The 24,004-nt window shown below is 31.9% G+C and overlaps 1 protein-coding gene across 6 annotated transcripts in view; it reads left to right on the top strand.

The window, feature by feature from the left end:
- The window catches only part of LOC143257914 (uncharacterized), a 45,722-nt gene that overhangs the window by 18,764 nt on the left and 2,954 nt on the right, over positions 1-24,004 (top strand). For 5 of the 6 annotated variants that reach the window (XM_076516958.1, XM_076516962.1, XM_076516959.1 and 2 more), the window contains 14 exons: positions 3,698-3,967; positions 6,603-6,668; positions 8,139-8,194; positions 8,370-8,445; positions 11,182-11,343; positions 12,701-12,839; positions 13,394-13,694; positions 15,778-15,927; positions 16,352-16,478; positions 16,579-17,041; positions 17,816-17,985; positions 18,326-18,575; positions 22,075-22,240; positions 22,525-22,636. In XM_076516958.1, coding sequence (XP_076373073.1) covers positions 3,698-3,967; positions 6,603-6,668; positions 8,139-8,194; positions 8,370-8,445; positions 11,182-11,343; positions 12,701-12,839; positions 13,394-13,694; positions 15,778-15,927; positions 16,352-16,478; positions 16,579-17,041; positions 17,816-17,985; positions 18,326-18,575; positions 22,075-22,240; positions 22,525-22,636 — 2,508 coding nt within the window. The remainder of the gene's footprint in view (positions 1-3,697; positions 3,968-6,602; positions 6,669-8,138; positions 8,195-8,369; positions 8,446-11,181; positions 11,344-12,700; positions 12,840-13,393; positions 13,695-15,777; positions 15,928-16,351; positions 16,479-16,578; positions 17,042-17,815; positions 17,986-18,325; positions 18,576-22,074; positions 22,241-22,524; positions 22,637-24,004) is intronic. The other variant, XM_076516960.1, reaches the window with a different exon arrangement.

Genomic DNA, 24,004 nt, shown 5'->3' on the forward strand with positions numbered 1-24,004 from the left:
TGCAAAGGGATAAGTTCATTATTTAGTGTTGGGCGAAATTTTATTCTTTAAACAAGGATATAAGGAACTGTTGATATTCGAATTTATTTTCGTTACCAGAACGTGAATTTCAGTGAATAAAATAACTAGAAATTCGTTTTGCTAGTCCCGCTGTATCAGACTAGTTTTGCCGAGTTCACAGTTGATCGATGTTGTTTAAGAAATGAATAAAGAAAGTCACATATTGTCACAAAATATAAGAAGTTTCTTTGGTTTTGGCTTATAGCTTTTTACTTACTACTAATAACCTAAAGTATTTCATGGTAAGTAAAGGGTTTTACATTTAAACCAATATCAAGCATGACTTGGAAGAACTAAAAGACAACCGTAATATTGATAACTGCAAGCATACTTTGGAAACAGATCAATAAAAATGTTAAGGAACTTGGGAAATGATTTTTCAATTTGTAAAACATTTATAATCTTAGGAATACTCCTCAATGGCATAGTAGTAAGCTATAGGGCTTATAACACTAAAAACTCAGTTTCGATACCAGTGGTGGGCACAACACAAATATCCCTTTGTGAAACTTTACGTTTAATTACAAATAAACAAATATATGCTGATGAATGATATACCCTCGTGTAACTTTTTGCTTAACTACAAATAAATAAATATATTCTGATGAATTATATGCCCTAGTGAAACTTTGTGCTCAACTACAAATAAATAAATATATTCTGATGAATTATATAACCTAAAACTTTGTGCTTAACTAGAAATAAATAAATATATTCTGATGAAGTGTAAATTATCAATAAATGAAGTTATAAAATAAATCATACCTTAGGAGTTTGTATACGGAACAGTGCATTGAAATTACTGTAACAAAAATAATGTTAGTTGAAGAAAAGCTTATGAGCAGATAGTTTGATGGGTTGATAATAAATCTGAACAAAACGAAAATAATTCATAAAGTGTGTAAAGAAACTGCATGAAAGATAACAAATGAAGCAGAGGTGGGACAGAGAATCAGTGTCGGTCTGCCTCGTTGTATCGAATAAGTCACACGCACACATTCCATGTTGTTGGCTCACCTGGCCGGTTGCCAGTTCCCGCTATTTAGTGTTTATCTAGTAAAATAATAAGAGAAAAATCCCGCCTTCGTACTCGTTCTTCCCCCTATATGTGAATCTACGTAAGAAGAAAATCTCCTATAAACTAGTCCATCTTTGATAAAGAATAATTCTGAATAATCTAATCACTCTGTGATAGACAATAAATATTTTATGAAATATGTTATTTAAGTCAGTAATTAAAATCACCAGATTACAAAATGAAACATGGTAGTTAAGTTGATTATAAAATAAAACTAAATAAGAGATGTACAAGACAAGTATCATAACGTATGTGAATTAGAAAAATATATGTACAAGATTAAATTATCTTTTTGAAAGCTGAATCTATCTGTGTAGAAAGAAAACTGGGAAGTAGGCTTCAAGTACTGGGTGTACAGTATCTTCGTGGGCTCCATCTATGTGTGAACATGCATACTGAAAAAAATCATTTTTATAAAGAGACACGTACGGGAAGAGACATTTAAAGTTTATCTGACGAAAAACTATCCTATATTAATCAAACTCACAACTTTGAAACCATACGGTAGACTAAGAGACTTATTTTAAACGTGTTCGCTCTTTTTGAACTTTAACACAACGAGTTGACTTTCCCGAGTTTAAAAATAAATAAAACTATCCCAAGTTCAACAATCAATTCATCTAACTTTTCCGAGTTGACAATGAGTCAAGTTAACTTTCCTTAGCTTGTACAATAAATCTACTTAAATTTCCACAGTTGAATGGCTTAACGTAGCCTATATAGTTTTTCATTCCTGAGTTAGATAATGAATCTACTGTTGAAAGAAGCATTATAAATGAAAAAGTTTCTTAATTTATTATATGTATATATATCGACAAAGCCAAGTGTTTATGGGTAGTGCTTAGCATGTATTATATAGTTTTGTATAGGCTTGTAAAACTTTAATACATATGAACTAAAACTTGAGTTTGGAATGAAAACGTAATTAACATTTAAGGCATAGACGAGGGTGTGACTTATTATATATAGCCTGGTAAACAAGGCCGTAATTGTATTAGTTTTTTGTTTTTTTCAGAGCGACACGAAAGTTGTACTATTGTAAACTAGTCAAGTGATAAATTAATTTGAAAATGTTTCTTTCCTCACTAAAACGTGGAAAGTTGCGTGATTGTCGAGAAGAGCATAGAATGTTGCCATGTGCACTATAAAAAGCGATAACTTAACTATAACGGCTGCGTTAAATAATCTTGATATGACGTTCACCAGAGGTCGTAGTAAGGACCGATTTAACTTTCAAAAGTTTATACTGCTGAAACTAAATTCGTCAGGGAATAAAGTCTCTAAACAGGTAGTAATTCTTGACAAAAAATCTTAGATACAGTCAAAATTAATAGCAAGTCTGTTTCATGACGTACTGGTTTAGAATTATTAATCGAATAATAATACCCAGTTTCTCGAAGAACGAATAAGTAACCGCCCTCTGTTGACGTATTTTGGTTGTGAAAAACAACAGATATTGAAGCAACTATTTGGATGAGGATGAAGAAAAATCAGATTAATCAAATATCAGTTCGTGTTGCAACTGAGACAGACAGTCGTGAATTAATTATAGTTTTTCGCCTTTGGATAAAAAATTAAGCACTGCATATAAATATTTTGCACTAATAAACACTACATAAATGGGACAATGAAGTACAGTTTTATTACCTTCAATTAATTAGATAATTATATTTCGTATGGTTATTTTTAAATATTCATATTACTAATTTGAACAAAAACTTTAGTTGACTCAGTTAAAGGAGGCCTGACAGTATGAAAAACAAAACATTCTATAAATCGAATTTAATAGATGTGTGTTTTTCTTATATCGGACTATCTACTGTGTCTACCGAGGAGAATTGACCGTATGATTTTAGCATCGTAAAATCGGTAAGCTTACCGCTGTACTAGCGGGCTATAATTTAACAGATAGAGATAAAATATCTGAGATATTTGAACATTCATAACAGAATTTATAATAACGCACGATAATCTTAAAATAACAAAATTTTAACTGTGTTGTGCAATGAGAGATGATTTTACGTTTTAATACAGACCATGTGTCGGGGTCGAAAGATCTGAGTTTGTTTCACTATGTTTGCCCTTCGCCAGCTGGAACAGTTTGATGATGTAAGGTTGATACTAAGCTCTCATAGCCTGCGGTGAAGAAAAGCAAATAGTTAACTGTTAGAAGAACTTTTCCTGCTTTTAGTTAGATGTAAGTTTAATGAAGGAAGTTTTTTCCCTTTGAATAAACTGAAGGCGTGCCAGAAACTTAATGTATACACTTTTACTTGTTATATTTGAAATGGCCGAGTTGTTTCAGTTTTTTACATGCTTATATGTCGTTGCTGGTGTTAAAAGTTTTATTTTGGAGTATTACGTGCAGAGTAACATGGCACTAGTGTGAATTGTTATATTTTATACATTCAGTAGATTTATTTGATGTGTTTAACATTCCTTAATAGATAGTTTTAAACATAAAAAAGTGGAAAGAAACATAACTCGTGTATCGTGGTCCTTAGGTAGAGAAAGTCTACGAGTAAAACTAAAAGTGGGACCCTTATTTCGATTTTACAGGAACTGGAGACAACCGGGTGTATTGGGGGATTCAACTAGACCAGGATCTTTTGGAGACCATTATTAGCATCTATCCTGAGTGGTTTAAAGACTATAATTTAAACTTGACCACAATGGCAGATTGGAATAGCAATAACACTAATGGAGGGGTAAAAGGTGAGGGTGGCAGCGATATGATTCCCTTGTTCCAGTCCCGCGAGGCCATCACTCCACCAAAAACTATGGTGGATGAAGGTTCTCTTCGGAAGTCTATGGACAAGAACAAAGAATGTAAGTCATCTCTTGGATCAACTTTGAATGTTTTAGCATAAACTATTCAGTTTATTGATTTTTGTACCAAAACTGATACGTAATATTAAGTAACTTGTCACAAAACCAGTTTATAATATTAATAAAACGGGCTTGTTATTTGTTACGAAAATCGATCCCCGGACACAACACAAACAAGTTGTAGACTTAAACTTGAAGACAGTGTGGTGTAAAATAAGTGATGCTATAACTTCAACTAGAAGTTGGTAAAAAATACTATGCAATACAAGTATACAACGTATTGAAAAATAGCTTAGTCAGTAACTTCGATTTTCAGTTGATGTTTAAGGTCTTGTGTGTTGATATCTGTGTAGAGGAAACTGCTGATTTAGCAAACGATATCGATGATTTAATGAGTTGTGCAAATTATAATGAGTTCAATTTAATGCGCATGGGCTATCATCATTTGAATTGTAAGTTTAATGGAAATAACCATATTAATGTTATTGAAGAGATGGAAGTTGGTGTGATGGTTGTCCAGTCTCTTAGCCAACCAAGCAAGGTGCTGATGCTAGTGGTAGAATAAATATAATTTTAGGTTTTAGCTACAAAAATATTGAATACAAGTCAAAAGAGGTCGTAATTTTATTCTGTAGGCCACTGGTTAGTCCACATGTGGAATACTGTGTTTAGTCTTGGACTCCTTATCTTAGGAAGAATATTGATTTGTTGAAAAGGGTTCTGAGGAAGGCTTCTAGGATGATATCTAGGGTGAAAGGTTGTCTTATGAAGGCAATTTTATATCTCTGAAATTGTTTTCTCTTGATATAGAAAAATAAGTTAAAGGGGATCTGTTGAAGTGTTTAACATTTTTTAAGGGAATAGATATTGCTAACACATAATATTTTTAGTGTATTTAATAGTAAGAATGGTAAGATTAAGGGATACAATTATAAATTTTGACAGGGTGAGAGTCATCTTCAACTAAGATAGTTTTTCAACAGAATTGTTAGAATTTAGATTGAGTTGCCTTCATATGTGGTAGATGCAATTGGTTTAAGAAAGCTCATGAGAAGGTTTACTAAATACTTGAATGATAAGGGCTAACTTTGAGGATTTTTAGTTTAGAAAATGGGGTGAATATGTTTCTTGTTGTCCACAAATTTTAAGTTCTATAAGTATTATAATATTTAGGGACAACAAGGGACCCATTGTTCCATTTAGGCTATCCCAGCCACTGAACTAAACCTATTTGAAAACAAATCTCAGTCATATAATTAATACAAGTCATTCCATTGTCCATATAATTATCAAACATTCTCTTAAACTCTCTTATATTTACTACTTCCATAACATCTGAAGGTTACATAAACTAGGCTTGAGGTGTATTCATTGTAATCTGTTACACGCAAAAATTAGTTTTTGTCTGTGTCTCATGTTACTGAGATATTACATAAGCCAGCTAGCTAGTATTTTGAATTCAAAATAATGGTATGCAAAACAAATATAGGTTTAGCCAGTTAGTGAATACGTGCCACTAAACTACTGCACAGCATAAATTAGGCTTAGTAACTGTGTGAAAAAAACCACTACACAACGTAAACTAGGCTTAGCAACTGGCTTACAGAACTATTACACAGCATAAACTAGGCTTAGCAATTGGATGTTAGAGAACCAGTAGAAAATATACAAAATAAGCTTTGTGACTGTGTATAAAAAAACTACGCTTACTGAGTAATTGTTGTAAAACAAACGAGTTTTATGACTGTGCAAAAAACACAATAATATTAATGAAGTAGTGCTTATTCAAAAATTATATTAAAAACGTCAAAGCTGTGACAGATTGATATGAAATCCTTAAAAAATATATATATATATATATATATATTTAGCACTTCATAATTGACAAACTTCTGTGTAACTGTAAGGATTGACTGTTTAGAATTTGTGGACTAGACTACCAAAAAAAAAAGAAAAAGAAATATTAACATTTTGCTTTGAAATTTTCTTGTTTGTTTGTCCACATAATTAAATATAACGACACCATTTAAATGCTGGGTCTAAATTTTGAACTGTCTAAAACCCGAAATATTATTGCTTTAATGTTCTGATTTTCTAAACCTACAGTATTGATTTAAACCTCAAACCTAAATTGGATATGAAAGTTTTTTCAAATAAAGAGATTTTGGCACTTGTGGACCAGTAGATCAGAACATAGCCTAGGAATTGCATCATTGACAAAGTTCACCTATGTTTGTTTGCCAGTTTAGCCTTTGTATTCAGAGAAACTCATTCTTACAAGGTCCACAAGATGGAGTGTTGATATGTGCAATAAATTTACTAAATCATGTATGAAAGTTAAAGAGTATTCAATGTAGTGGTTGAAGCTGCAGTGTACCAAGTGATGTACTGTAACATACGTTGCAACTTTGATTTGCACTGACATTGCATAATATAACCTGACTACAGTTCATCACTTATTAGTATTCAAATGTTCAGTATCAGGAAGTACTTTTATGAAATGTAAAATTAATTATAGTTTGTAACAATATTTCATGAATGTGGTAATTGTACAACCTTGTATTTCTCTAGAAATCTAGTTTTTTCAATACAAATACTTTTGGTTTGATTATTTAAAGTAACTTATTTCCTTTAGCTTTGAAAAAGAAACTCTTGCAACGTCGCCCTATATCCCAACTTGTAGAACGAGGAATCTTGCCACGTATGTTTTTGTCTCATATTATTGCCTCTGAAGAACATTTGTTTATACTTTTGTATAGGTTATATTGTTAACAATTCTAACATTGATAGATAAATTCAAAGTAATAAAATCCAGATAATTTCTCAGAGTTTCTACTGTAAAAGTTTTTCTTATTTCCATTTTGAAAATACACAATTCTAATCATAGATCCAGTATTGGCTGAGGCCTGTTGATCTCTTCACCTTTTGATATAGTTTAGTAACACCTTGAGGTCTCAATAAAATATAATACTGATTATTGAGTCATGTTTAGTCTCCTATAAGTATCAATGTTAAGAACTTACAGAAACATGGATATGTGAAATAACCCATCCTTTAATATAAAACACAAAGAAGATCTAGAAGTAATTAATGGAATTACTTGCATTATTGGTGATATTCCTATTTTTGGGTTACTTCTATGTTAATAAGGACTCTTTAATCAAAATGGTGCAAATCATTCAGAAAGATGGAAAGCTAATGGTGCTCATGTGGATTCAGTCAGTAATACTTGGATGAGGTATAATTATTTTCTAGTTCTGTAATACTTAGGTGAATTATAATAATAATTTTCTTCTTCTGTAATACTTGGGTGAACTATAATAATAATTTTCTTCTTCTGTAATACTTGGGTGAACTATAATAATAATTTTCTTCTGTAATACATGGGTGAACTATAATAATTGTCTTTAGTTCTGTAACGCTCATACAAACTATAATAATTATTTTATTCTGTAACACTTGGATGAGGTATAATAATTGTCTTCTAGTTCTGTAATGCTCACATGAACTATAATAATTATTTTATTCTGTAATACTTGGATGAAGTATAATAATTGTCTTCTAGTATGTAATAATTGGGTGAGCTATAATAATCTCCTAGTTCTGTAATACTTTGGTGAACTACAACAATTATCTTCTAGTTCTGTAATACTCAAGTGAAATATAATAATTGTCTTCTAGTTCTGTAATATTTGGATGAGGTATAATAATTGTCTTCTAGTTCTGTAATACTTGGGTGAACTATAATAATAGTCTTCTAGTTCTGTAGAACTTACAGTTAGAATAAAGTGTACTTAGATATTTTCTGTCAATTTTTTACAAATGTTTATCTTTGTAACTATTTTATGCTTCTACTCGATATTTGTTTTGTGGTTATTTTCTGTGCTTTTATTACTACTATTTCATTTTTTTAGATGTATTTCCTTCACATTTTATTTTCCACTAAGATTAAATATATGTATAGTATACTGTATGCATATATATATATGTGTATGTAAAATCTGTAGTAAAGTCAATGAATAAAAAATACTTTTTCAAGTGTGAATGAAACAAAGTTTTAAATTTTTGGGTTTCAAAATTGTTTTAAAAATATGGAATATTGAATAAAAACTGTAAGCTTGGTTAGAATATAACAACACATATTAGAGTACTGTGTTTTCTTTCTGAGCAGCACTGAATGCCCCTCCATCTTTTCATCTTCAGCAACAAAAACTGGAACGAGCAAAGGTAGTTAATAAATTTGATTCCTTGAACTAAAAAGTATGAAAATTGTTGAAACTAACAAAAATTTGTTCTAAATGTTTTAATATTAACTCTACATATCCTTTTTCTTGTAAAATGACCATAAATTAAGAACAATTTTGAAGTTTTAAATCTTTTAATAATATATTCTTCTCTATAGATGGGTGACATCCTTAAAAATAAAATACAGCATCGACCCAGCCATCAAGAACTCATTCACCAACATATTCTTGAAGGCAAGAAATTTTCAAGATGTGCATGTCATGAACTTGGCTTCAAATCCTAAGAAAGCTAATATTTGATGTATTTTCTCTCAGTTACAATATCATTAAGTCATTTGTGTCATTACTGCTCTGAACTTACACAGAAGTTGAACTTTTCTTGGTTTTTCATCTTCAGTAATGGACAGTAAACTGACCAATAAAAAACATTGCAGCACTATCAGAATCAGTGGTGTTTTATTTTCTTGTTCTGAAGAATTCATCTACTGAGACTGTTTTAGTAATCAGATTTGTTCTTTGATAATGGACAGTAAACTGACCAATAAACATTAAAACACCATCAGAATGAATAATATTTCACTATCTTGTATAGAACTCACACAATGTTTTACTATCAAACAGATTTGTTTTCTGTTACTGGACAGTAAACTGATCAATAGACATTAAAACACCATCAGAATGTTGTTAACTTAATCTGCTCTAGGTTAGAAGATGATGTGTAGAATATTGTCAACTTAATCTAATTTATGCTAAAAGATACTGTGGAGAATATTGTTAACTTAATCTGCTCTAGGTTAAAAGATTTGTTTGTTTGTTTGTTTGTTTTTGGAATTTTGCACAAAGCTACTCGAGGGCTATCTGTGCTAGCCGTCCCTAATTTAGCAGTGTAAGACTAGAGGGAAGGCAGCTAGTTATCACCACCCACCGCCAACTCTTGGGCTACTCTTTTACCAACGAATAGTGGGATTGACCGTCACATTATATGCCCCCACGGCTGGGAGGGCGAGCATGTTTAGCGAGATGCGGGCGTGAACCCGCAACCCTCGGATTACGAGTTGCACGCCTTACGAGCTTGGCCATGCCGGGCCATAGGTTAAAAGATACTGTGCAGAATATTTCAACTTAATCTGCTCTAGGTTAGATGATGCTGTGTAGAATATTGTCAACTTAATCTGCTCTAGGTTAGAAGATATTGTGCAGAATATTGTTAACCTAATCTGCTCTAGGCTAAAAGAGGCTGTGTAGAATATTGTTAAAAATGTATCATGGAATGGCTGGTATGGGTATTAACACTTTTATTGATAAGCAGAGAACAGTGTTTCAACCTTCCTAGGTCATTTTCAGGTTAAGAAAGACTTTGAATGTGAATGTTGATAGACATGTCTTAGGGATGAAAGTATAAATAGCTTATGGGATTGTAGAGGGTGTTGCAGTTAGATATTAGGTTATTAATTAGTATAAATATAAAGGTGTTTCTTTATATTGGTTTAATTTTGGTTTTAGTTGCTGTATAAGTAGGCTTCTTTGATTTTGGGTTTGTTTATATTTATTTCCCTACTTAGTATCTAGGTGTTTTATATGGTTATGTTGTGTTTATGTGATTTGCAGAGTTCGAAAACGTGTGAAGTTGTTTTTTTTGTTCTTTGAATCTGGTTTTCATTTTTCTGCTTGTTTCTCCAATGTAAAAGACATGGCAGTTGTTGCATTGTATTTTATAAATTATGTTAGTGTTGTGTTTGTCAGTGTAGTTTTTATATAATATGGACTTTTAGTTTTGTACCTGGTTTTTGAATAAATTTAATGATTACTGGAATGTTGTGTTTTGTTGTAAGTTCTTTTCCCAAATGTTGCTGGTTTTTTTTCACTGATGTCAGGAACATATGGTATGCAGCAGTATAAAGTTCTGTAGTTTGTTGTATCTTGGGATTTATCGTTGTTTGTTTGTTGTTGGTCTAGGTGTGTAAATATAATTTTTTACACAGTTTTTTGAGGAAACTTGTTGATGTTGATGAAGTGTTGTTTTATTTTGTTGATTTCATCGTTAATTTTATCAGGTTAACATAGTTTTGTGGGTGTGTTTATTTGATTTCTTAATTGTTGAGTTTTTGTTTTGTTTTATGTGCTGAGTCCCAGGGAATGTATAATCCAGTATGGGTGATTCTTCTGTGGATTTCTGTTTTGAATTGTGTATCAGTTCTAGTGATCTTGAGGTTAAGAAATACTATTTGGTTAGTTTTTTCCTGTTCACAAGTGAGCTTAATATTAGGGTTTATAGAGTTAATGTGATTGAAAAAACTAAGTGTGTGTTCTGTAGATGTGAATCCTGCAACCATGTCATCAACATATCTGTACCAGTACAGTGGTGGGTGTAAGGCTGAATTGATCGCTTGAGATTCAATCTGTGTCATAAAAATGTTGGCTAGAACTGGTGACATGGGATTCTCCATACTTAGCCCATTTATTTGTAGGTAGTTTTGGTTATTGAACATAAAGTTAGTTTTGGTGGTAGTGAATTCTGTAGTGGTTGCTAATTGGTTGCTGGGGGTGTGTATTAATGGGTTTTGCTCTTTTTTCAAAGACTCTTTTAACTTTAAATATATTCTTAATCAACTAAATCAAATAGCCTTAGTGGCCAGTGTTGATGTAATCTCCCTCTTCACTGAAGTCCCAACAACTGAAGCCTGCAAGAAAGCCTTTATATCCAAAACCCCAACCTAGTGATACACATTCCCAGCAACCAGTTAGCAACCCTTACAGAATTAAGGTTAGAATATGCTCTATAGAATATTGTTAATGTAATGCACTCTAGTTTAGAAGATGCTATGTAGATTACTATTGAAATGAGTTATTTTTATGCTATGTACATTGTCTACCAAATTGTCAACTGTATTATATTATACATATTCTCAGTATCTACAATAAACACTTTAATTTTGACCTTAATGTTATGTATTTTCTAATATGCTGTAGACACCACATTTGATGACAGTTTTCACGAGAAACACAAGCAGCTGAAGAAAAGTCAGCTTGCAGATAATCTCAATGACCGTATCTCTCATCGGCCTGGACCTCTGGAGTTGATAGAAGGAAACATTCTTCAAGCTGACGAGAAACTAATACAAGCTGTGAAAGGTAAGATTAAACAGTTATTTGATACACAATTTCAGCTAATGTACGTTGTAAGCATTTTTCCAAAAGTCTTAAGAGAGATAAAAGTTTTGAGATTATTGGATGGGACAAGTTGTATGACTCTTTATTTAGTTGTATTTCATACACCATTAATCCCACAGTTTAAAGTTATAGTTTTTAATAGCATGCTAGGTTCTCTTATGAAGGATACAATTTTAACATTTTTCTTGATTTAGTGTCCATTGCAGAGTGGTTTGACAACATTGAAGTCCTGATGTAGGTACTTGACCTCTGTAATGAAAGATGACCTTTGATATGACTGAACATAAAGCGCGTCAACATTAATACAATCAAGGTTTATCTTATGTCAGTTAAAATATGTTCATTAAGCTGAACCTTCTCTCACACTCTGTGTTGTAGGATATTTAAGAATAAGTTAAGAGTTGTTTTTAACTCAAATGGTGTTGAGGTTGGGTTCCAAATAAGGTCTCTCATTCCAGTGTCTTTGCATTGAAACAAAAGTGGTGGCACATCTCTCTCTGCCATTCAGGATCAGTGGTGTTTCTACCATCTCACTCTGATAAGTTTATAAGAACTTTCAAAACTGTCATTCATTTCTTCATGTTTTAGCAGATTAGCACAGCTGTAGAATTTACATAAAATTCATAAGATGTGGGCTAAAGAAAGGGCTCAGCTCTTGTGTTATGTTAGTAATACTTGGTGTACTAACTCTCTTCAAACATTTATCTGTCCCAGGTGTGTACTGTCCAGACTATGTCCTTTTATTTTGAGTTAAACAGAAGGGTTTAAGCATGTCACTCAGAACCATATATGATGTCTACCTTTCACTGTCCAATTTATTCCCTGTTTTTCTGTCTCTAAAAATCACATTGTCTTGGTTGGTCTCACAACTTTTAATTGTAATCTTTGATTTGTTTTATTTTTTAAGAGGAAAAGTTTATTTCTTCATCATAACTAGTATATCAGTTAATCAAAAACAATGTGTAAAGTAAGGTATATATTTAAGTCAGTTGAAAGTATAAGTGAAAAGGTCTGTCTCTGAATAGAAATTCTTCATTTAATTAACACAGTAATTCAAAGGAAAGAACTGAAAACATACATTCTAAAAATATGTTGGATATTAAGGAACGCAGAAGTTTGATGGAAATAATTAAAAACATTGTGCAATATCATGGTTATTTTTCTCAGTCGTTTTATGAAATTTCTTTTGATCAATGTGGAATTTTACCTTCAGGATACATTATTTTTGAAAATAATAAATAAAGATCTTTCAAGTATTTTTATAAACTCTGAAGATAGATCAGAGATAATGAAATGCCCATGATTTCCATCAATCCAGATGGACAAATACCTTTCAAAAAAACGTGTGAAGAAGAAGGGTCTGAACATTCATTCTCACTTCTTACAACTGATGAAGACAGCAGCAGTGATGGAGACTTGTCACCTCCTCAACAGGCAAATGATCAATGGCAGAACAGGTTGGAGCTTCGGTCATCTGTGGATTAATTAACAAATAACTTGATATTAATACCTTTAATTTTGAAGTGATAGTTCTTGGTTTCTTGTTTCACATCGTGTACAAACTTTTAAATTGGTATATTATTTTAGTTTTATTTTTCAGAGAGTGTTCTAATTATTTTTTCTCAAAAGTTAAATTTGGAATGGTTTATAATATATATTTAACAAAATACATGCCAATGAAGATCTTTTGAAAGTTGTTTCAATCTAGACTCTTGTCTTGATTAAAATCTAGGATAAACCAAGTCAGTGAACTACCTCTGAAAGGTAGTTGTTATAAAAATTAAGGATTATTTAAAATAGGTTTCAATATACAGCCGTTAGAGCTGAGTAAAGGATGTTTATAAACAGATAAATTAAACATTTATCTTGGAGATTTTCATCTAAGTTTCCTGCAGCTCTTACAACTAATGACTTCAAGTGGTCCAGAAAATAATTGAAATTTCAGTACGTGATTTATTTTTGTTTAACACCATTTTAGGTAACACTTACAATAAATCATAATGTGCTATAGCTTTCCATCTCTGGACACCAGTTCTCCATCTTCCACACTTGAGTCTCCAAGCTCTAACAAAACCACATCCATCTCATCCCCTGGAAGCCAGATTGCCTCTCCGTTATCCCTGCCAGCAATATCTGGTACTAGTCCATCAGCAAATCTAAGCACGGCAACAAGTTCCATGGCTGTTTTGTCCAACCAATCTATTTCACAAAGTCAGAATAAAGACAATTTTAGCAATTGCAACAAAAATAGGAAGAAATCTAAAGCAAAGTCTCAACCAAAAACAAGAACTATCAAATTCCATGAATATAAGGTAAGTAAAGGTTTCTCATCTGTGTATACTTTTATAAATGTATTGTTTCAAATGTTAGTTACTTAGGTGCATTTTTAAACATACTGAGTGAGCTTGAACTTCATCAAAGAAATTCTGTATAGAAACAACTCATTACAATAAACTTAAATTTCTAACATGATGTCAGACCTCAAAAGTGCTGAAGCACTGTCAAGCTAATTTTATTGTATATATCTTGGTTATCAAGCACTATTTGCTTTTATTATACTATTAAATTATATTGTAGAGTTAATATCAATGAAACAATACACTTTTAATTTTATTGTACAGTTAGTATCAATAAAACACTGTCTAGTTACTATTATATTGTACAGTTAATATCAATAAAACACTGTCTAGTTACTATTAATATTGTACAGTTAATATCACTAAAACATTGTATAGTTATGATTATATTGTACAGTTAATATCTATAAAACACTAGTTATTAATATATTGTATAGTTACTATCAATAAAACACTGTCTATTTATTATTATATCCTACAGTTAATATTAATAAGACACTCTCCATTTTTAATTATATTGAACAGTTAATATCACTAAAACATTGTCTAGTTATTATTATTATGTACAGTTAATATTACTAAAACATTGTAAAGTTAATATCAATAAAACATTTGTTATTAATATATTGTAGAATTGCTTTCAATAAAACATTGTCTAGTTATTATTATATCCTACAGTTAATATCAATAAAACGCTGTCTAGGTACAATTTTATAGTACAGTTAATATCACTAAAACATTGTCCAGTTATGATTATATTGTACAGTTAATATCAGTAAAACATTATTTAGTTTCATTAATATTGTACAGTTGATATCAGTAAAATACTGTCTAGTTATTATTATATCCTACAGTTAATATCAATAAAACACTGTCTAGTTATTATTATATCCTACAGTTAATATCAATAAAACACTGTCTAGGTACTATTATATTTTACAGTTAATATCAATAAAACATTGCTTATTATTATTATGTACAGTTGATAGCACTAAAATATTGTCTAGTTGTGATTATATTGTACAGTTAATATCAGTAAAATATTGTTTAGTTTTATTTATATTGTACAGTTAATATAAATAAAACACTGTCTAGTTATAATTTTATATTAGAGTTAATATCAATAAAACACTGTCTAGTTATGATTTTATTGTAGAGATAATGTTAATAAAACTTTAGCTTTAATTATATTTTACAGTTAATATCAGTGAAACATTGTTCAAGTGTAGTGAATGTTGATATGATTTGAAAGAAATTAATTAATAAGCTTAAAGTAAACATATGGTGTTTTGTCACCTATTCTAGAGGCGAGTGTATAAAATTTATCATGAAATTAAATATATTGATTCAGTTTTAAGTTAAATTCATTTTGTAATTAAGGTATTGTCTGCTTTATCACCATTGTTTATTGGGCTATTGTATGCTATATCACCATTGCTTTTAATAGAAAACAAAGCTCTTTAATCAACTGGGACTGTAAGTTAATAAATTTTGTTTTTCAATTTTGCTGTATGTACATTTTGTTTTTTTCATAGACAGACTAACAACAATATTAGATTACATGTTTGTTGTCTAGCAATATGACAAAAGTCTAATTATTGGAATGCATTGTTGCCAAAACACACTCACTTTTCTGTATATTAAAAGTTGTTATTCACTGATATACTGTGGGATTGTAGTACTTGCCTCATTATTTTTGACTTGATATACTTGTATAGTAATAGAGCATTCAGTCTCTTTGTGATTTCTGTTTGTAATATAATGAACCACTTCTTTTCGATCTGGTTTTTCACTAGTTGCATTGTTAAAAAGATGCTCATGCTTGCTTGCACAATGATAAGTAATAACATCCCTCAGTGCCCAGAATCTAATTAATAATTTAATTAATAAAATGGTATACATCCATGTTCACCTTCCCTTGTGCCCAGAATCAAATTAATAATTTAATTAATAAAATGGTATGCATCTCTGTTCATCTCCCTCTCAATTCTCAGAATCTAAATTAATACTTTAATTAATAAAATATATCCATGTTCAGGGCCCCCCTAGTGGCCAGAAGAGTCACGGAACACTCTTACCTCCAGTTGAAACTTCATATGGATTGCTTCTTCAGCAGCAACAACTCTTCCTGCAGTGGCAGCTTGAGTGGCAACAGAAATATCCTCAAGTCCTGATGTCTCCCTCACAAGTAAGTCACTTACTTACTTTCTGTTTGAATTTCAAATTACCTTTTCATATATCAAATTCTGTTTTTACATTACTTTGTCTCCTTGTTTATGGATGATCTAAACTTCTGTTTACATGCCATTTTCTAATATGTTTACATAAAGAGAAACCTTGTTCATTTTAATGGATTCATATCAGTATATGTATAATGTGTGAAATCGTTCTATGATGCTGGAAGACTCACAAAAATATTAATTAATTGTAACAAGCTCCTAACTTCATTGAAGAAACTGTTTGTGTTGTCTAGTTGAGTATTCCAGTTTCATCTGTTACTGAACAACATGCTTTGTATAGACCTCATTGTTTACTCAATGTTTTGGAAGAAGGCATTGAACTGTATCTGTCCAGCATATGATGTTAGAACTTACTTTCTGTATTATTGGCAGCAACAGACTGGGGACCAATCTTCCAGCGAGGGCTCATCGTTGTCCCAAACTCACTGTAAGCAGTCTCAGGCTGAAAACAATAATAACATACCCCAACAAGGCCTTTCAAAACTAGAAGATATGAAGGGTAGGTCATTACAAAATATTCATATTAGATCATTATCTAATAATATAGTTGGCTTAACACATACTACTAAACTTAATCTCCTATTCATTGTTTATGTTAGTGAGTGACCTGAAAGCTGAACTGAAGAGACGTAACTTGCCAGTTTCGGGGGCAAAACCCCAGCTAATTGAAAGGTTAAAGCCCTATTCTGACTTTAATGTAAGTTTCTCTACAACTTCTTCACCAAGTAACATTTCCATCCCGAGCTCAAGTGGTCAGTCAGGACCAGTCAGCGTGGATGGTGCCTTTGTGTCTCCTGCCCTCCACCAAACTGCCAAAAGTGAAACTCTGCCCATGTCTTCCCCAGTACCCATGGATACTACCATTACTGTGGCTGCTTTTGGTACATGTGAACCCACAGTTGGGATCTATCAATTATCCAATGGAATACAACCATCAGTAGATCCAATGGAAGTTGATACAAATGTCACCACCGATCCAATGGTAGGAGAAAATACAGCTAAAGAGGACATTGTACAGTTTCAGCAGAAACGTATTGAGGAACTCCAGTGGGAGCTTCAGAGGTTAGTTTAGGGTTCTACTCTCTAAAGTCTTGTTAGAAATGTACTCTACCTGTTTTACTGTTAAACATATGTATAGAAATATACTGTATGTTAACAGTTCTACCATTATATGTGTGTATAGAAACATACTGTATGTTAACAGTTCTACCATTAAATGTGTGTATAGAAACATACTGTATGTTAACAGTTCTACCATTAAATGTGTGTATAGAAACATACTGTATGTTAACAGTTCTACCATTATATGTGTGTATAGAAACATACTGTATGTTAACAGTTCTACCATTAAATGTGTGTATAGAAACATACTGTATGTTAACAGTTCTACCATTAAATGTGTGTATAGAAACATACTGTATGTTAACAGTTCTACCATTAAATGTGTGTATAGAAATATACTGTATGTTAACAGTTCTACCATTAAATGTGTGTATAGAAATATACTGTATATTAACAGTTCTATTGTTCAATGTATGTTAGTGATTCTACTGTTAAATGTCTGTAGGTTATTTGGTTATGAGAACACTATGTGTGTTGAAGCATCAGGCCCAAAGTGTGTGATTTGACCATGAGAATGTTACATATGTTTAAGTGTGTAATTTTTAAAACACTTTTTTGAAGGTGCTGTACAGGTCAAAGTTTTCTCTTCTTATATCATGTCACATTTCCTGGTGCACTGACATTGAAGTCTCTCACTATATTTCCTGTGCTAAAGTAAAACTTACATGAAACAAAATATTAACTTCACTCGCAAGGTTTTCTCATATTTTCTAGGTCTCGGCTCCAGCTCCAGCAGAACCTCTTACAGAAGCCACACTCTCAACAGACATTTGTCATTCCAGAGCCAAGTTCACAAAGTATCAGTTACAGTGTTACCAGCATGACTGCCACTATGGCAGCACCAGTCTCTAAACCTAACCAGCAACACAAAGTGCAGCATCAAGGTGTGTTTTATCACATTAAATTAATCTAACTTACTGTGTGTAACTACCAAGAATTTGAAGACAATGGCAAAAATGGGATTAGACTGTTAAGTATTAAGATATAAACATTTTGTGAAAATAAATCATTTATTGTGACACTTATTCAAAATAACATACTCTTCATAATGTACTGCTGAATTTATCTTAACCTGTGTGTTATGTTACATATCATTGTCAACTGTTAGGATTTTTTATTCTTAACTTTTTAAACCTTATAATTATCTTATCCATATTAGTGTGAAACAATTCACTACTGAAACACAGTCAGAAATAGAGGAACAAATTATTTTTTTCTCAATAGGAACTTCAAATCTCTCCAATCCTGTTTCATCAGCAGCAGTCAAAGCCAACCTTGCTGCTTTTCTTCACAGTCAACATGCTGCTTCACAAATCTGTACCTCAACACCAAACATTGTGCAACAGCCAGTGGATCAAGATAAAACATTCCCAAAAGTGACATCTTTCACTCTATGTCCCTCTACCTCCACTGCCTCAGTTTCAAAACCAGTTAAACCTCAAGCAAGCTCTGAACCTGAGTTAGTTCGTCAAAGGTATGTTTTAATATTCTTAATTTACACACATTTATTTTTTACAATCTAAACAATATAGAAACTTGCTTCCTGATAAGTGAACTTACCAAAGCCACAATTAAATATTCTTAATAATATTTTATTGTTATAACATACGTTGATGCACATCAGAGAGATCTTACTTGATATCATAAAGCTTTCAGTTAGTGTAAGGCTGTGTAATAACAGTAGAGATTTGCAGGCTTCTAGAAATTATTTGTTGTTTGTCAAAATTTGTGTACTGGAGAAATTTAGACATTCTAGTGATAAAATTAGGTAGACAAACCATTTTCTTCAGGTAATAAAAAAAACAAAAAAAACACGCTCTTGATGTCTGCCAACATTTCCTCATTGCAGCCTCACCAGGACTTATCGTGATATATGAAAGATTTTATTGTTTTAAACACATGGGACACTTATAAATATCTTAAATGTTTTAGCAGAAACACCACCAGTAGGGAATTTTAGTTCACAACGATATAATATGTTAGTATTAAACTCCTCTAATTTAATAACTGAATTACATAACTATAAATATTTACTCTATTAGAGCATTTTCTTTACAATTTTATAATATGTGAGATATAAATGTTTCATAAGAGACAAAGAGAGGATGACATAGGATGAATGACAAAAGGTTTAAGTAACTTTAATTGCATAAATCTCTGAATGACAACAACTAGAAGCAAGGAAGAAAATGGAACAGATCTTGAAGAAAAGAAAATAGATCATGAATTTAAAGACTGAAATGGAGGACAAGAAAAAAATATAAAGAATCACATTGAGGTCCTTGGAAGGAATGAAAAGTTAGGGAAAGGACAGAAAAAGACAAAACCAGATGAAATCTGGAGAAATAGAGTTCAGCAAGGCTGCTCAACAGCTAGACAAGCTGGATGAACCTTTGTTAGTCAACTGGATAAGGAATAGGGAAAGATGAGGAATGTAAGGGTTGGAAGAACAGAAATTACAGTGAAGAGACCAAAGTTTGAATGAATACTGTTGTCTGTGATAAATGAACATGGAGGGAGGTCTAATGTATCAGGTAAAGAAAGATGCCACATCTGGAGTCGGTCACTGGGCTGAGACAATGGATATGACATGCATGAAGAAAGAGAGTGGTGACATCTGTGGAATGAGGGAGACCACTCCATTTAGTAGAATTTTGTTGAGAGATGATAAATGACTCACCACTAAATTCAGGGAGCCAGGAACAAAGAAACCACAATGTGGTGACCATGGGCCCAGGATCTGACAGCACAGAGACCTGGAATTGGTAACTTCTGCCTCAGTGGTATAAGTGACCACTGTGGAGATGTAAGAATGTATCATAACAATAACCCTCTGTAGGAAAGGAAGGAAGTGGGACAAAGGCTCAAGAAAGATAACAGGGAAAGAAAACTCCTTGATAAACCATAAAATGGAAATATCCTGGAAATAGAGGTAAGAACCTCAATCCTCTAAAGATGAATACTTAAACAATTGTAAATCTAGATGAGATAGAGTAAGAAACCCTCTAAATGAATGGTACTGATATGAAGTAAGAAGAGACTTCTTCACTGTCAACAGGAATCCCACCAATTCTTTTTTCTGCTGGAATGGAGGAGAGTAATCTCTGGACTGTAAATGGGAAAGGAAACAAGTAGGAAGTATTCATCCATAGAAGGAAAAGTGCAAAGACTCATAGAATGAATATTTCAGAGAGGAATTTGTACTCCCCAGCAAAACACTTAGAACCGAAGTTAGTCCAAAAGGTAGGACCCTGAACTGAGAAATATGACTCAAAGCAACAAGTAACTATTTACAAAGTAGGCATGGTGGGGAAGAACTCTGAATTGTAGATTATGAGGAGAAAATGAGGTTTTCAGGATCATGAACAATGGAAGAGGAGCCAAAACAAACGTGTCAGCAAATAACAAAGCAAAAGTTTTAAGATACACACTGACAAAAATTATGATGATAAGGACTTTGGATGGAAGAATTAATTGAATATTACTAGTAGTAACTATACGTAACACACAAATTTTCAAAACAGACCTAGTTAACAATGTACTTATAAATAAGAAACAGACAAACTATCTAAATGTACTGATTCCACAAAGTATATAATAGTAACAAATGTGTAAACCATTGAATATTATCTAGAAAACAAATCAGTATCTTTCTTTTTTCTTTCAATTCCTCTAAATTAATCTAAAAACAAAATATTCTTAATTACATCCTACACTGGCAAAGATGGAGATGAGAAAGTACACATTTAATAAAGACAAAAAATAAATTACTCAAATAGAATACTGAATTAGATGTTATTAGTAGTAATGATATGTGACTTACACACAATCTTAATATACATATATAAAGTAATTATTAGTAATCAATTAGCATAACTGTGAAATTTGCAGAGTCTATAAAGTAAGGTAGAACCTCACTATGAAGGACACTTACATCTGCATCCAAATGCTCTCCATAGCAACTTCCTTTCATGCAAAGCTGGATTGCATGCTGACTTTACCAAATTTCGGAATTTTAAGGCCCACAGTTTGATTGGTATATACAGGTGTTTGTGAGTTATATGTTACCATCACAGAGAGCATTGTCGACAGGAGGTCTTAGAGGGATGAATTAGTTGTTGTTTTTTCTTTATTATTGGTCACAAAATTTCAAAGAATAGTTTGAGCAGCTAAACATTTCACATTTATTTTACTGTGAACAACTGAAGTAGAAATTCATTGAAGTGAAGCAGCAAATCTCTGTTTGTATCATTAGACTGTTTATGTGACACTTAATATAATACTCTTGAAAGAAACAAAGCACACACATATACAGAAATACGTTGATTTGACCCCTGCTCCAAGAACATGTGGAATATATCAGTTTATGTATCCTACAGTGTTTATAACATTAATTCCCCAGAGTAATAAGATTGTACCTTGAACTTGTGAAAACGTTTATTATAGTATATGGTTCAGAGCCAATCTAATAAACATCACAAGTGTTTGAATATTGGTAATCATTTTAGGGTGTTTGGAATTTTGTGATATACCTTGCAGGTATACAAAGATAACTCTTCTTAATCCAGAATATCAAGGTACTTATTGCATGGTTTACTTTGGTAAGAAACAGTAGAAAAAAGTCTAAAAAATGTCTGCCTCTAATGGTGTGATGCCTGTGTTTCTTGTGGTGTCCATTATGCACCTATTCAGAAATGGCACAGAATTGATGGGGTATATAAACTAGTATGCTCATCACAAACATTTGTTTTAATCAATATTTATAGGGCAGACAAACATCAAGATAGCTTTGTGTCAGAGAAGGTAACACTATACTGGAAATTCGTTTTATGTAAAGCAGTTGGTTTTGGATGAATCGATTATAAATGTAAAGAGTAATGGGTAATGACATGTTTATGAAGTATCAAAACAAATTATAATAATTACTCAATATTTATGTGTTTTAAGTATATAAAGGTTTTCTTTTATTATAGTAAAACTTCTTTATCCACCCTCTGCACCATGTTCAATGGTAAGCTCTCGCCAGCAAAGACAGATTCACGAGTCCTAATTGCACAACCACCACCAGATTATGATGAAGCAACAAAACAGTTACAAGAATCCAAACAAGTTAGATTTGAACCTTATGAGATCAACAATGTAAGTCTTAATATTGCCACAATTAAATATTGTCTGTTGTTGATATATTGAGAGTAAATCCTTTTTATTGTAGATATTCATTATGCTGCTACAGTATAACATTATGACATGTTCTATATGACTCTTAAATCTTTCTTTTGTTATGTAATGTTAAATTACATTGAATATTACTTTTGACATTCTAAAACAATATTCTCAATTACAGCTTTTCCTCTCCTCTTTTACTTTAAAGTTATGGGTATGAAATCTAACAAAGTGTAAGAATTGTTCTTTCTTTCAATTAGAATCAGTCATATCCTGCCATGAGCAATCATGTTAACAACTGTCATTCCGATCAAAAGTCTGTCAAAAGCCAAGCTGTGGATGATGTTCTGGAGATATTGATCAAAAATGGAGGTATGTGGTAACCATTTTGTATCAAATTAAGATTAATTTATGTGGTAACCAACTTGTATTACATTAAGATTACTTTATGTGGTAACCAACTTGTATTAATTTAAGATAATTTGGTAGCCAACTTATATTAAATTAAGATTATTTGGTAACCAACTTGTATTAAACTAGGATTACTTTATGTGGTAACCAACTTGTATTAAATTAAGATTACTTTGTTTCGTTTAATATTGATTGTTACCTATGAAGTTTTCACATTGACTTCTGTTCTGTTATCCAAGTCATACTGATGGTGCACTTGTCATAGCAGTTTCATGCAGACTTTTGTATCCTAACTCATGTTAAGAGAATATTTGTTAAAGTTTACACAATTTCTTATATTTTACAGTCACACTCATTCAGTATAAAAAAATGTTGAGTACATCACAGTAAACCAATATTGAGTATGCAGATCAGCACGTCATGACTGCTACTGCTGATATAAAGTCACCAACAAATATCAGAAAAACATGTTGGCATTGTTTGATGCATTATAGGTAACATGATTCCTCCAAAAATTTACTCTTTTTTGGAAGATATTTTATAATCCTTTGAATAGAAAATGTTCTTACAGGTCATAAAGATTCATACAAGTCAAGATTTAGAATTTTCAAAATGGGAAGGATATCCCTTGTGCTTGACAGTAATGGAAAACAAAGAAATGTGGATTGACTTTGTACAAAATGACACATACCAACTGTGGTAGTCAAATTGTGACATCTTGTAACAGGTGAAAATCCACAAACAAAAGATCAGGGCAGGAGCCCTCCAATTGTTCCAGACTACAGTGCATAACATAGAATAAGAAGAATCTCTATCTGGAAAAGTGACATAAGTCACAGAAGTAGCATGTATACATATAACTTATGTCACCAAGACTAATGTACCATTAAACTGGTACATTACTCAAGCAGCTTTTATGCTTTAAAGGTTCAGTTACAAGATGCAGCTATTCCATTTTTTTATGTGATCAAACTGTTTATGAGAAAATTGTCATCATATAATAGATAGCACATGGAAAGCAGCAGGAATGAAGAGTAGATTTATTTTTCAACAGAGTTTTCACACTAATTGAACCAGTTTTATTTTTCAACAGTTTTCATACTAATATGAACCAGTTTTATTTTTCATCAGTTTTCACACTAATATGAACCAGTTTTATTTTTCAATAGAGTTTCACACTAACATGAACCAGTTTTATTCATCACGAAAGCTTTTGGAGTAAGTTGGATTACTGTTCTCTTGTTTTTTACATGGCCGACTAATCAGGAAAACTGTACCTTCCTAATTCACCATAATTAACCAGTTTATTAGACGTTTAGCATTCTAAAT

This window comes from Tachypleus tridentatus, chromosome 7, assembly GCF_004210375.1.
Source record: "Tachypleus tridentatus isolate NWPU-2018 chromosome 7, ASM421037v1, whole genome shotgun sequence".
Taxonomy (NCBI): Eukaryota; Metazoa; Arthropoda; class Merostomata; order Xiphosura; family Limulidae; genus Tachypleus; species Tachypleus tridentatus.